Source organism: Pseudochaenichthys georgianus, chromosome 7 (assembly GCF_902827115.2).
Source record: "Pseudochaenichthys georgianus chromosome 7, fPseGeo1.2, whole genome shotgun sequence".
NCBI classification, from domain to species: domain Eukaryota; kingdom Metazoa; phylum Chordata; class Actinopteri; order Perciformes; family Channichthyidae; genus Pseudochaenichthys; species Pseudochaenichthys georgianus.
The window spans coordinates 35,511,798-35,526,778 of record NC_047509.1 but is presented as its reverse complement, the minus strand read 5'-3'; the positions used below and the strand labels follow the sequence as shown (position 1 = coordinate 35,526,778).

Sequence of the window (14,981 nt, the reverse complement as noted above, 5' to 3'; positions counted from 1 at the left end):
TTTATTGTACAGCATGTTGGTAGACCAAGGTAAAAACAATCTGTGAAATAGGAAAATGTGTGCTGACTTTTTCTGGGGCGGTGGGGTGTATTTTGCCTTTTATCGGATTTGACAGGTAACAAAACCTTATTCGATTTGATCTCTCTGTGTTTCAACTGTGTCTATTTTATGGTTTTTGTTATCACCACTTTTGGGACTCTAAAGTTTGCGTATGAAGCAACCGATTATATTAGTCATTTAATATTCATTCAAGCATATTTGCACTCTAAACTAATATTTCTTCTTTATTTAATAGTATATATATATATGTGTGTGTTTTTATATTTTATTTATGTATTATTGTTTAATATTATATTTTTTCTTCTTTCCCTTTGTATGGGTTTATTACTGTTTCTGCAACAATAAATGAATACAATTCCTTGTATATGTTAACCAACAAAGCTGAATCTGATAAAGGTGTGAATAATACAATCCCAAATTATTTGCATACCGTAAATGTTACACAGAAAATGTAAACATCAATAAAAAGGAATAAAAACTGCCATGATGGGTATGAAATCAGATTTATTGCAGATGTTCGGTGGTACAGATTCACAATAATTCTTGTTTTCACAAGAAAGTGACACAGGATCCAAACACCAGAGAATCATAAAAGGAAATTATGAGAGTGTTATATGTGGCTGCTTTTGATGATTTTAAAATGCACATCAAAATGAAGGATGTGAGACAACAGAGAAGACGTTAGAGAGTAGAGGTTCATGTGTGCATGGACATCCGCACCTCCCTTCTGTACAAGTCTCAAAGCTGCTCTTTGCATTTTGTGTGCAATGATTGTTGCCTTGTAAGGAAACTGTGTCATGACACTACAAGTATCCTCTTGTCTGCCTGACAGCAAATCTAGCAACCAAAAGCCAGCCGGGCTGACTGATCAAAGGAAGAGAGGACTGACTCACATTTCTGCTGCTCTCAGTATTTGCTCTAATCATTTCTCTATCTCGACTTGTATCCTGAAGTAATCTCTGTAGGTAGTAGGTGCCAAAGAGAGAGCAGGGACACAATAACTAAAGTCAGAGAGAGCTGAACCACTACACGGATCTGGGAAATTAGAATGGTCAAATGTTTGTGAGAAAGAGAGTTGAATGGGGTTAAGTACGTTTTATGACTGAGTGTCAGAGAGAAGGCACAAGAGGAGGAGAAATAAATGAGAAAGAAGTATGGAGGGAATGACATCTGCTGTTTTTAACGGTAACTCTGTCTGGTGCTGCTGCTTGACGATTTCATAGTCATGCTGCCGCCGCTGCTGCCGCCGCCATAGCTGCTGCGGCCGCCGCCGCCGCCGCCGCCGCCGCCGCCGCCGCCGCCAACGCCATAGCTGCTGCTTAGGCCGCCGCCATAGCTGCTTATGCCATAGCTGCTGCCGCCGCCGCCGGCACCAAAGCCGCCGCCGCCACCGCCGCCACCGCCGCCACCGCCACCGCCGCCACCGCCGCTATAGCCGACAAAGCTGCCGCCGCCTCCTCCACCTCCTGAAAATGATAATAAGAAGATGTTTTCAGATGAGATGGTTGGAATTTGAATTGCCATACAAACTTATCATCCAAACTAAGTGGCTATGATAGCTTTACCAAATATCTTCTCAATTCTACCTCTTATATTTTCATGAACTGTTTAGGAAATTACTTGTATTGAAACATGTGTTGATGCATACCTGATGATGTAGATTGGATGTGGATAGTTGCAGATGCGCCCCCACTCGCAACTCTGCAAAGAAGAACACAAATTAGCAACTTGAGCTGCTCCCAGCATATAGTCGAACATTTTCAGAAGATGAAACATTGTGTGAATCCTAAATAGCTAAGTTTTTACCTGCTTTCCTCTCCTTCCAGAAGCTTCCTGTAGGTGGCGATCTCAATATCCAGGGCCAGTTTGACGTTCATGAGCTCCTGGTACTCGCGGACCTGGCGGGCCATGTCCTGTTTGGCTCTCTGCAGGGCATCCTCAAGGTCCCTGATGCGGGCCTTGGCGTCCTTCACTGCCATCTCACCGCGCTCCTCAGCCTCGGTGATCTGGGCCTCCAGGTTGGAACGCTGAGAAGTTGGAAAGTTAGTAGAAGCCTCAGACATTTATGTCTCCATTCAAAATGCTTTTACCAAACTTTAATATATTTATTTGAGAGCTTACCTGTCCCTTGACTGACTCAATCTCGTTCTGGAGGCGGCTAATCATGCGGTTGAGCTCAGCAATCTCACTCTTGGTGTTGCGAAGGTCTTCTCCGGCATTGCCTGCACTGCTCTGGATCTCCTCGTACTGAAGGCATAGGACAAACAAATATATTGTTATGAAGTATTCAACATTTTCTCTAACTGGAGATGTTGTTGAAATGCCATTCTCTCTCTACGTACCTTCTGCTGGTACCAGCATTCAGCATCCTGCTTGCTTTTGTTGGCGATTTCCTCATACTGAGCCTTGACTTCAGCCACAATGGAATCCATGTCTAGGCTGCGGGAGTTGTTCATCTCCACAATGACTGAAGTGTCCTTGATCTGCCCCTGGAGCTCATTGAGTTCCTGCACAAGATATATTTGTCATATATAAAAAGTAGGAGAGTTAAAAGGGTACAATGTTGGTTTGTATTCTGCATCTTTACCATTAATGTTAAGTACATTAGCGAGTTTTTCATAATATTAATGACAGATATAAGCCAACATGACGGGGCTATGCTGTGGTTCATTTTGCTTACCGCCTCAAAGACAGCTCTGAGGAAGTTGATCTCATCCTGAAGGGAGTCAACCTTGGCCTCCAGCTCAACCTTGTTCATGTAGGCGCCATCTACATCCTGTTAGAGGAGAAGAAGATCGTCTCTATTGGTCATTTCAAGTTGAGAGCAACAATTCATTTCAACTAGATTAGGCGATTTCTGAAAAAGAGTGCTGGATAATGTAAAGCTGATTGCATTGTTGGCTTTAAATGTTGAATATTACTGATGATGCATCACAGATGAGTTTAGATCAGTAGATAAGAAATGAAATGCATTCCAAGATATGATGGAACTTAATCGACCCTCACCTTCTTCAGGAGCACAAACTCATTCTCCACACCTGCACGCTTGTTGATTTCATCTTCATATCTGACAAAGAAAGTGGGAAAGAATTTGGTGATGGTAAAAAGACTTGTGGACTTCAACAACTGTAGGTTAACTGTCACATTCAGGGATGGTTTGTTGTGCTGGGCTTTTTCTCACTTGTTCTTGAAGTCCTCAACCAGGCCCTGCATGTTCCTCAGCTCTCCCTCCAGCTTCATCTTCTCGTTGCCGAGCCCGTCGAGCTGTCTGCGCAGGTTGGCGATGTAGGCCTCGAACATGGCGTCGATGTTTGAGCGGGTGGTGGTCTGATCCTGCAGCAGGCTCCATTTGGTCTCCAGAACTTTGTTCTGCTGCTCCAAGAAGCGGACCTAAAAGATAAAATAATTTTTAGGTTAGATCCACTCTGCAAGAAACATGGTAGTACGATTATGTAGTTAATACAACAATATTACAGGAAACCCTGGGGATAATGCACATATATTAATTTAACTACATAGAAGTAGTAGACTTCATTTACTGTTGCTTCTCTGCATGATTTGGCATGCCCTCTCCAAGATAATAAATGTGTTTTTCTTCTTTGTTTTACTTCCCTCAGGTGATCCCTCGGGCCACACCTGTGTGTGACTTTCCCCAAACAAAAAACCTTGTATGTACCCATGCTAGCAGCTCCCTTACTATAATGCCCAACCAGGGCAGGGAAGTTTGAGACGTGCAGTGTAGTAGAACTGCACAAATGAGGTCATAGATTTAGAAAATCTGTCATGACCTTGGAAAACATGTTTAAAAGCCTGTCCCTATTAGGCAGAACAATGCATGCGAGGCACAGAGTACAGTTCTCTGCAATCCGGTTTTAAAAAGCCTTCAGTAGGTGGAGCCCATCTCTACAGTTTTGGGAGTGTACGTGTGCCTGTAGGGCTTCATTTTTTTTTGAAGATCAGGTGAGGTGTACCGTGCCACACCTCAAACCAGCCCCTCCCCTCAAACGCCCACACCCTCGCCTCCAGGATGCATACTTTCTCTGAGTGAACTTGTCTGCCACAGCCCTAAGTAATAAATCCATCATGCACGAAGGCTATTAACTGTCACATCCATTGAGTGCTTTAGATATTTCATTTTATACAAAATATCTAATCCAAAACACAATAATGTATTACTTATTAGTAGATTGAGTTTTTAACTGAACAGTATTTTTCTGAATCGATAAATAGTAAAGACAAATGGGGTGTGGTTGGAGCATTTTCTCCTGCTGGGTGTGGCTCCCTTGTTATGTATGATCTCTAACAGAAACATTCTCGTCTTCTATGCAAGTCTTTCAATGATGCATGAAAGTTGGTGAAGTAAAACACTCAACAATAGTCTCACCCCTTGTCTTTTGGAAATGCAAAGACATTTGTATGCAATGCATTTCAATTACTTAAGATGGGGTCCCATTTCTGCAGCACCACTCAGAGTTTGAGAGTCCTTGCTGCCATGGGAATAGGTGATAACCTGATCCCTTCTTTCCCTCATGCGTAGAGACACCAGTCATTGGATATGAACTCCCTGGTGTTTCCTGTGACGCAGTCCACACAGCGACAGGTGGCAAAGGGCCAATTATTGTGTAAAGCAAATGAAAGGAGCAATGATCTGCTTTCAGTGTAAGTGCAAAGGTCAGCTGATGCACAGTATTGCATTCTGTTTGAAATGAAAGGTGCCCACACAGCAGTTTTGCATGACTTGCTGTGTAATATTCAATGAGCCCAGGTGGCCCCTTAGAGAAAGTGTGCAGAGCCATTTACGCTTGCACAAACTGAACATGAACTATGCAGTGCATCCCACATCTTTTCCCATTATTTCATGTACCTTTCTTAAACTACATAAATATCTATTATTCAGCCAACGTAGGGCTTCAAACATATCAAAAACACTGTTGTAGGACATAAACTTAAAGTAGAAGAGGGCTCACCTTGTCAATGAAGTTGGCGAAGCGGTTGTTCAGGGTCTTGATCTGCTCTTTCTCGTGGGTGCGGACGGTGCTGATGTTGGGGTCAATGGCAATGTTAACGGGTGCCAGCAGTTGCGTGTTGCATGTGACGGCTGTGATGCTCGCACAACCTGCACCAGGGAAACCACCACCACCGCCTTGACCGAATAAGATGCCGTATGCACCACCACCACCACCACCACCACCGCCGCCAGCACCATAACCTCCACCACCAAATCCACCGCCACCACCAAATCCAGCACCAGCACCACCACCATATCCACCACCACTACCACCACCACCACCACTACCAAACAGGGATGATTGATATGAGCTAGAGATTTGTCCTCGAGAAGGATATGAGACAGATTTTGAGGAAAAGCTTCTTTGGCCTCCTCCTCCACCAAAGCTCCTTCCACCTCCATAGCTGCTTCCTCCACTTGCAACCCCAAAGCTTCCTCCACTTCCAAAGCTTCCTCCACCTCCAGCAGTTCTCACGCTGCTGGTTCTCTGGGTTTTGACAACTCTGGTCGACATTGTGTTCTCTGAGAGGAAAGGGTTCACAGAGAAAAGGAGCAGAAAGTTAGGTTTGACAGAGCAGTGGAGCACTAAGAGGAGAGTCAAGTACCTCGAAGTGTCTTCTCTCTGTCCGTGGTGGGTTTATATCTTCCTTTGACTCTGGAGGAGGTTCCAGTGAGCTCCACCTCCTCTGCACCTCCCCCTCAAACCTCCTCCAATTACATGGATCCTGAAAGGTGCACTTTCGGGCAGGGAGGCAGGTCAGACAGGTAACAGCGCCACCCCTGTGAAACGATCGTGGCAGGACACACCCAGGTGTTCGCAGAGGAATGGCATCAGAGGCAGGGGTGAGAGGGAAGAACAGACATGTTTTGCAAAGACTGTTTATTTGATTGGCCTGGAGCGTGGTGAGAGTTGAAGGAGTCAGCAGATGGGGCCTACACTCACTTATCCACCATTTTCTTCATCTTGCAAGATATATAACATGTGAATATTTGGTTGCTGTGCATATGTGTGAATGCATGCATTTAAATACAAATACATGTAAATGTACATTTATTCATAGATTCCTAAAGATATGAAAGGTTTACTTACACACTGCTTGAAATTGGGAGTGCAGAAATATCAGATAAACCGGGAAAAATAAAACTCAAAGCTATGGGCTGAGTGACGGAATGTCTTAGCCTTACTGCACGATTAAAGGGTCAGTTCACCCAAATTACAAACAATCGGTGAGATAATAGAGGTACTAGTTCATACAAGTAGACACATCTTTCAATACTCAAAAATAGTTGCTTTATGTCATATTCTTTCACATACATATCAAGCAGGATAACTCCAAATGTTAAAGATGGAGATGGAATATCTTCAGCAGAGAACAGAACATAGGACATAAAAGCAGGTAATCTTGGATACAGTAAAAAGTCAAACTCAACTTCAAAGAAAGAAAAGCTAAACTCAAGTCAAGATAAATAATGGGGTCAGGATTTTGTTCGTTGGTTTGGGGTTATCATTCACCTTCTTATACCATGGTAAAGGTTTTAGATGAATTAGTAGCATTCAGTAGAGTAAAGGTCTTCATTACCCTGAAGAGGAAACTGGTTTTGCAGGAGCTTCCCTGCAGGCTGCAAGGTACTTACCATCTGCACAGAACTCGATGGCTACACATTACGCTACTGTAGGAAAAATGTCTAAAACAGAATGCTCTTTTACTCACAAATGCACTAATCAGGGGAGTCATAAAGTGATTTAACGATAAATGGTTAAAGAACTATCCCACATTTTGAATCCTAGAGTTATTTGTACTCTATGCATTCGTGCCTGCAGTTTGAAGGTGCTTGGGGGCAATGGCCTACTGTATCTTCAATAGCACTGATAACCTAGGTTTAGTTGAAGTCACTACTTATTATGAACTTATATTACACCTTTGTAGTCATTTCATCTTTAAAAAATGTCATTTTCAAATTGGATCTTTGCATTATTCTCAGCTTGCAGCTAAAATAAAGTTAGAGAGTTCAGGGAGACAAGCCTTTCTTTTTTCTTTTTTTTGAGAGATGTGGATTGTTGATACCTGTTGAAACCCATCTCAACAACTCTGATGTAGGTGTTGGCTTCCCAGTGACTGCACTGTACTAGCATTTTAACAAATAAGCTGTAGGGCAAAACTGAGTCACACCCCCAAAGTCAGTACTTCACTCTCACTTCCAACATTCTTCCATCCAAGAACTACATACAAACTCAATTTATCTGCATCTTTGCATTAGCTAAATATGGGGGAAATGCATGCCATAAAATAGGTTAAATTCTGTAAGTTATGCATGGTTTTATGCATGGTAAGACTGTGCCACTAAATCTACTTGATTATGGGCGGAAAGGATTGTCTACTGCAATGATTCAGACCTGATAGGCCTCAATGATAAGTGAGACCAACCTGGTGAGGACACATTTGGTCTCAGGCCATAGCTAAGTGGTTATTACAAAGTAAAGGCACTGCCCAACACGATTAGTAGCCATCACTTTCAACAGTCACAGTGATGAGCAACAACTACGTGCCATGCTGCATGTGTCAGTGAGTGTAAGCAGGCCTGGTTTGTTTCAGTTAATTGGGAGGTGAGTTTCCAACTGTTAATGTATTGCCTTGACACAAATCCATCTAAAGCATGAATTGATTGTGCAACATAGGCTTCTACGTTTTGTCCATGAAATGCACAACACTCCTGAACAACAACAAAAAGCCCGCATTTTATCCAGTTTGTACACAACGATGGAGAAACTTAACAAGCAGCAGTGGTCCACTGAAGAGACCAGCGACCTGCTGGGAATCTGGTCTTCCGAAGAGATACAGAGGAAGCTGGAGCACAATCGGTTGTTGTTGTCAGTGTGAGCTGTGAGGGGTTTCCGCGCAGTTTGGCTTTATGAAGCAGGCACGCAAACGGTTACGTCATGACGCAAACGATGACGCAGCAGTCGGACTCTGGGCAGTGTGAAAAGAGCCGGAGCTAAACCGAAGAACCGGTTCTGAACCTGAAAAGCTGTTGGTGTGTTGCTGGTGTGAATGAGGTATTGACGGACGGTCAGGGCCCCTCCCCGTCACTCTATTACGGACAGGGTACCCCTTGGAAGTCAGTTTTCAACGGGCAGAGCGTCCCATAGACCTTCATAGACCTCCCATAGCGTTGATAATAGACGCCATGAGAACGCTCCCCGGCAAATGCTACCCCGACGGTCGGTTGTTATTGTCAATATTAATATAATAATAATTTATTTTTTAATAGTCACACTCGATTTCGCCGATGTTCTTGTTGCTCCAGCTGGTCGACACCTCTTTTAGCAGAAACAAAGGCTACATTAATGTATTAAATCGATGTTAATCCATGTGTGTGGTTGTGGAATTAATGGACGTGCCGTTGTGCGATTGCGCAACGCAATAATTTACAAACTCTTCAACTACAACCCTAATTATATTTAAAAACATTTTAGAAGGCCTCACGAAATACTTTAATGTCAATTTAAATTTAAATGTGAAGGGATGTGTGTAATGTGGTGATTATTATTCACCCACGGATCTATGGGTTGGGGTATTGTTGCGCACGGACATTATAGTTAACCGGACTTCCTGTTGATGTGAAATCCGAAAACATTTAAAAAAAATTAAATAATACTTTATTCTGAGTTTGCTTGCTTTTGTCTTTGAAGGTCATCACATAATAGCATTGTAATACACGGTTTGGCTTTATTAAATATTACATTACATTACAATATTACGTATTATACTCTTATAAGATGTATGTAGATAGTATAAGAAATATGCAGAATGCGAGTTTAATGGTGGAGGTATACACACATATTGATAGATGTCTTGTGATGCACTTTTGAGGAACCTGCGACCCAGGTTTTTCATCTCCGACCTTGTCAGGTACTGTATTGAACAATCAATAAATAAAGAACACAGAATTATTAAATATAAAACACAGAATTTGTGTGATTATACTAAATGATTTACAAATAAACACCACTGCATATTTACAACTGTTACACATGCTGATGTAACGCAAAGGTTTCCAACTTAGGATCCATAAAGTATATCTTATCTCTTTCGACTCCACTTCGAGCGATATAATTACTAACAAAGCACTTATATACTAATAAAAGACTGGCTTATCTAATGCCAGTTGAGTAGCACTTGAAATGTTTTAGCTCTATGAAACCTGATGTACTTATATATTCTGTTTTCTTCAAGTTTGTATCTTGTTGGTCGAACGCACTTATTTGGATAAAAGCGTCAGCTAAATGCAATGTAATGTAATGTAAGATGATCGATGGCTATGCCATATTTGCCTCTGAACCTTGACAAGTGCATGTTTCAGGCTTATCAATTAACAACAGGAGGGGTCACAGACCAGCTGTTAAATAAAGCTCTTCTGACCTTAGCTGGCATGTGGGTATATATTAATGCTGCCCATTATGGGCACAAGCAATTTTCACCCATTTATGAATTATATGTTTTAAATGTGAGTGTTTCCTATCCCCTAAATCTCCAGGGATGTACACAGTTTAATACTGGCAACTTCTTATTATGGGAAATACAAAAACGTCTTTTAAAACTACAATTCCCACTAGAGACGTGCCATAGAGCATGTTGCAAAACACACAATAGCCAGCATGTGTAGTTCTGGGGACGGGGTGGGGGAGGGGGGACGCGGTGGACCCGTTCAAATCCATTTTTGGACAGTCTGCCGTGGTTCCATCCCATTTCAAAGTGTTGTTCGACGCTCGGCGTAACCCTCTGCGCACACTCAAACATCCAATCACAGAGCTTGAGGACTATCACAGGGTTTGTCAAGCGAAGCGGAGAGAATACTTACAATTACGAACAATTCTCTAAAGCAACTACTATGAGCTGCTCCGACCCTCGGTCCTGACGGACTCCAACTTGTGTTTATGAATCAAACAAATAAATAAACACAAGGATAATTATGTTACATGTTCTTTGTTAGACGCTTTTATGCAAAGCGACTTACATACTCAATACTGTGGGCAATCCCCACAGGAGCAATTTGGGGTGAAGTGTTTTGCCCAGGGACACAACGACATGCTGACTGCAGTGGGGTTTGAACCTGTGACCCCAACACCAACGCTCTATCCACAGCGCCACACGCCTGTGTTATTGTTGAGTAAATAACAGTGTGTGGTTTAGAAAAGAATACAAAATTAGAAGGAAAAAACAATGAAACAATACAGATTTCAGTATTCTGAGCCCCTATTCTCCCCATAACTGACGGCAACAAAAGTCCTACATTATTCAATTAAAATAAAGAAGTAAAAACAATAATTGTGGCTTGATATTGAGTAAGAACATGTTTTTATGAACCACACAGCTTCCGGTCTTCCACGACCCGACCGGAGAAAAAGACGTGCTGCAGTCACGAAACATATTACCAGTAGAAATACATTGCTTTTAAAATCGTGCTGTGCAACACGAAAAAAAGGGGAAAATCGTGTTGGTGAACACGAATCAATAGATTAAAAATCGTGTTGGTGAACACGAAATGCCATGAGACTGGGTTGTCTATTACCAACGTTCAGGGAGCTCTATGCAAGTCAATGGGACGCCCTGCCCGTTGAAAACTGAATTCCAAGGGGTACCCTGTCCGTAATAACTGGGAGGGGCCCTGACCGTCCGTCAATATGTGACAGGTTGGGAGTGAGAACGTGTTGCTCCAACATGTGCTTTTGTGCACATCATGGATGGCACATCAGCTTCTAATTGTTACATGCAGTGTCTTTTCAAAATAAACAGGAAACTTGCAGTAAATGCAGGTTGTGTACCTTGTGTCTTTTGAAACAACATCCAATAGGTTTAAGTGTATGCAGCAAGTATATCAAACATATTGGTGTTTGGGGTTAACCCTAAACACAAGTAAGCTTTTTAATTGTATTGGCATAATTAGTGTTAGTTAAGAACGTAAGTTATAACAAAATAATGGTAAAATAACTGTATTTCAAATGGCTTTGTTTAAGGGTGTGGGTTGAAAATAAGTAAGCTTGATACGTTTTTCGCTGTAATTTGCATTAGTTAGGTACAAAGTTATACGATTTAAGATACGATATTACTTTAATGGTCAGATCAAGTCTGAAATTGGACTTGCTTCCATTTGCAACATTAACAAGGACAAATATTAAGACAATACAAGAAATACAAACATTTAACATAACATCACAATAATTTAGAGAAACAAGTTCAAAGACCCTTTAGTGTGCATTTGGTCTGGGATTTAGTTCTGTATTTACAGTGGTTTGGAAAAATAAGTTATCTTATGTTTTTTGGCATAATGAATGTTAAGGTCCGGACACACCAAACTGACACCAAAGAACCAAGCCCGCCTTAACCTGCCATCAGGCCCTGGGATTTGTAGGCCCCCTATTTAAACAACAGATCAAAGTAATTTATAGCCTCGGCAGGCTCCACACACACACACACACACACACACACACACACACACACACACACACACACACACACACACACACACACACACACACACACACACACACACACACACACACACACACACACACACACACACACACACACACACACACACACACACACACACACACACACACACACACACACACACACACACACACACACACACACCTAATTGAACACCATGAACAGCAACATATTATGGCCTCAATGCCAGGTATCAGTAGATGAGAATGATCATTATCTCTGGTGGATTAACACACACCTAGTTATGTAAAACGATGCACAACACACTTAAACCAGCAGGCTACTGGGAATCAATGAATAGTGCAGCATTGCCTTACCTCTTTATCAGTGCTTCCGAAAAATTCTTTATGATGTTCTTAAAATCCATCTCACGAAGAATGTCATGCTCAATTGACATCAGTGTTAGGTTTCCTTTTCCGAGCGCCACTCTCAACATTTTTCTTCTCCGACATTTTCTCCTAAACAACCTTCATCTGTCACTCAATCACTTGCAATTTGAATAAGTCACAAGTGAAACATATTCTCATTCTGATTGGCTGTTAAGTGGTGCCCACTGACTGTTACGGAGTCATAATTTTTGAGAAAAATCTCTGGAATCCATCGATCTGATTGATTAGCGGAGCAAATTATCAAAATGGAGGGAAGATATTTTCGTTTGGATTACTGGTCACTCGCGAGTGTGTGTGTGTATATGTGTGTGTGTTTGTGTATTTTTGCATTTGTGTGTATTGTGTTTGTTTCCCGGGGAAAACACTCACGAGAAACACCGGCTGTTGTTATACCTGCTGTGACGTCAAGTTACTCCGTTCTCCGCTTGTAATTATGTCGTCACAAGCTTCAACGTTGTAAAAAAATATTATAGATGCCATTGCTCCAACTAAAGTAAAGGAAGTGTCTGTCTGGCAAGAAAATATCTCCATGGAGAAAGGCTATGACCGTGAAAACAGAAAAAAGAGAATGTCGATAAGCTGAACGCAGGTGGCGAAAAACAAATCTCCAGGTTCACTTTGAAATCTACAAAGAGAGATTTGGCCTTTATAATTTGGAATTGAAAAACGCACGACAATCGTTCTTCTCTGACATCATTACCAAAAACAACGCACGTGCCTTGTTTGCTACCGTCGACAGACTAACTAACCCCCCAGTGTGAGTAGCCTCTGAATTTCTATCAACCAGGGCATGCAATGATTTTGCCTCCTTTTTCACTGACAAAATTCAGAAAATCAGACAAGCAGTCAGTGCCTCTGCATCAGGTACAGCAAATGTGTTGTCTCTGTGTCCACTTAAAATCAATTCAAACACCATGACACAATTACATCAGATTAATGATAAAAACCTAGAGGACATTATACAATTTATGAAATCCTCCTCCTGCTGCCTTGATATTATTCCAACAGGATTTTTCAAAGATGTTTTGCCTTGCATGGCCTCAGATCTACTTCATATAGTAAACAAATCTCTTCACTCAGGTATTTTTACACAGGCCCTGAAAACTGCAGTCATTTAACCGCTCTTAAAAAAGAATAATCTAGATGCTTCAGTAATAAACAATTACAGGCCCATATCAAACCTCCCATTTCTAGGTAAAATCATTGAAAAAGTTGTTTTTCAACAGTTGAGTAATTTCTTGCATTTAAATAACTGTTTTGATGTGTTCCAGTCAGGCTTTCGTCCAAACCACAGCACTGAGACTGCTTTTGTAAAGGTCTTCAATGACATTCACTTAAACACAGACAGTGGCAGAACTTCAGTGTTAGTATTATTAGATCTCAGTGCTGCGTTTGACACTGTTGACCACAACATATTACTAGACCGACTGGAAAACTGGGTGGGACTTTCGGAAACAGTTCTTAATTGGTTTGAATCCTACTTAAAGGACAGAAACAACTTTGTGTCTATAGGTAAATACACATCTGAGTTGACAAATATGACATGTGGGGTACCTCAAGGCTCCATCTTGGGGCCTCTTCTCTTTAACGTCTACATGCTCCCACTGGCTCAGATAATGAAGAACAACAAAATAAGTTACCATAGCTATGCAGATGACACACACATTTACGTAACAATTTCACCAGGAGACTATGCTCCAATTCAAACACTGAGTAAGTGCAATGAACAAATCAATGACTGGATGTATCAGAACTTTCTCCAATTAAACAAAGATAAAACTGAGGTAATGGTTTTTGGTCGAGCTGCTGCTCGAGTCCTCACTAACACTAAGAAAGTGGATCACATCACTCCTGTTCTGAAGTCTTTACACTGGCTTCCTGTGTGTCAAAGAATAGATTTCAAAATACTGCTGCTGGTTTATAAAGCTTTGAATTGTTTAGGCCCAAAATACATTTCTGACCTACTGCTAAATTATGAACCATCCAGATCTCTCAGGTCTTCAGGGACTGGTCAGCTTTCTGTCCCCAGAGTCAGAACTAAACATGGTAAAGCAGCGTTCAGTTATTATGCTCCAAATATCTGGAACAAACTCCCAGAAACCTGCAGGTCCGCTGCAACTCTGACTACTTTTAAATCCAGGCTGAAGACTTTTCTTTTTGTCGCTGCTTTTAATTGAACTATTCACATCTTAGACTGCACTGTAACTTTTATCCATGTATTTTTTCTTTTAATGTTTCTTTTATTAGCTTTTCTTTTTAATGACTGATTTTAAATGCCATTTTCTTAATGTCTTTCATTTTTTGAAAAGCACTTTGAATTGCCTTGTGTTGAAAAGTGCTATATAAATAAACTTGCCTTGCCTTACTATACGCCTTACATTCATAATTTCAGCGGAGGGAAGGGGGCAGCGCTGTGGAACAGCAGAGTGGCGAGGGAGAGCTGTCTTCTTCCCTTTACAAGCTTCAAAAATGTATTTATTGTATGATTTTGGAAATAAAAGTTTCATATTCAAGCCAAGACTTTGTTTATTTAAAATTAAAATAAAACACCCGAAAAAAGAAAAAAAAAGATTTTAATTATTTATTTATTTTATTAGCTCATGATAGGCCCCCGATCTCTGTAGGCCCCTGGGCTTCAGCCCAGGTCAGCCCGTGCATTAAGGCGGCCCTGAAAGAACACGTCCCGTCAGACCCGACTGTTGTGTCGCCTCACTTCTCCAGCGTCTTGGCCAAAAAATCACACTGGAACACACCGCAAAGACTTCAGCCGACGGCCAAGTGGCAATAACTCTCCTTACCAGCAGGCGGCGGTAGTGTGTATTCGTCATTCAAAAGAGGTAACCGGAAGACAGACTGCGTGATACACCAAGAGAAGAAGAACAGACTGCGTGATATATACAAACAGCAAATAGCGTGTGCGTTCCATTTTCACTCTCGTCCATCACAGACTGTTTCACAGACTATTTCACAAAATGAAAAATAATAGCCGTGTGTGCCTTCTTAATCGTTTGT

At 41.6% G+C, this 14,981-nt stretch overlaps 1 protein-coding gene across 1 annotated transcript; it reads right to left on the bottom strand.

The window, feature by feature from the left end:
- Positions 1-547: 547 nt before the first annotated feature.
- On the bottom strand, positions 548-5,664 carry LOC117448955 (keratin, type II cytoskeletal cochleal-like). The gene is made up of 9 exons (XM_034086246.2): positions 5,028-5,664; positions 3,242-3,450; positions 3,067-3,127; positions 2,741-2,836; positions 2,403-2,567; positions 2,182-2,307; positions 1,867-2,087; positions 1,709-1,761; positions 548-1,526 (listed from the first exon to the last, which is right to left on the bottom strand). The coding sequence occupies exons 1-9, from the start codon at positions 5,580-5,582 to the stop codon at positions 1,240-1,242; spliced, it is 1,773 nt and encodes a 590-aa protein (XP_033942137.1). The 5' UTR covers positions 5,583-5,664; the 3' UTR covers positions 548-1,239.
- Positions 5,665-14,981: the final 9,317 nt, after the last annotated feature.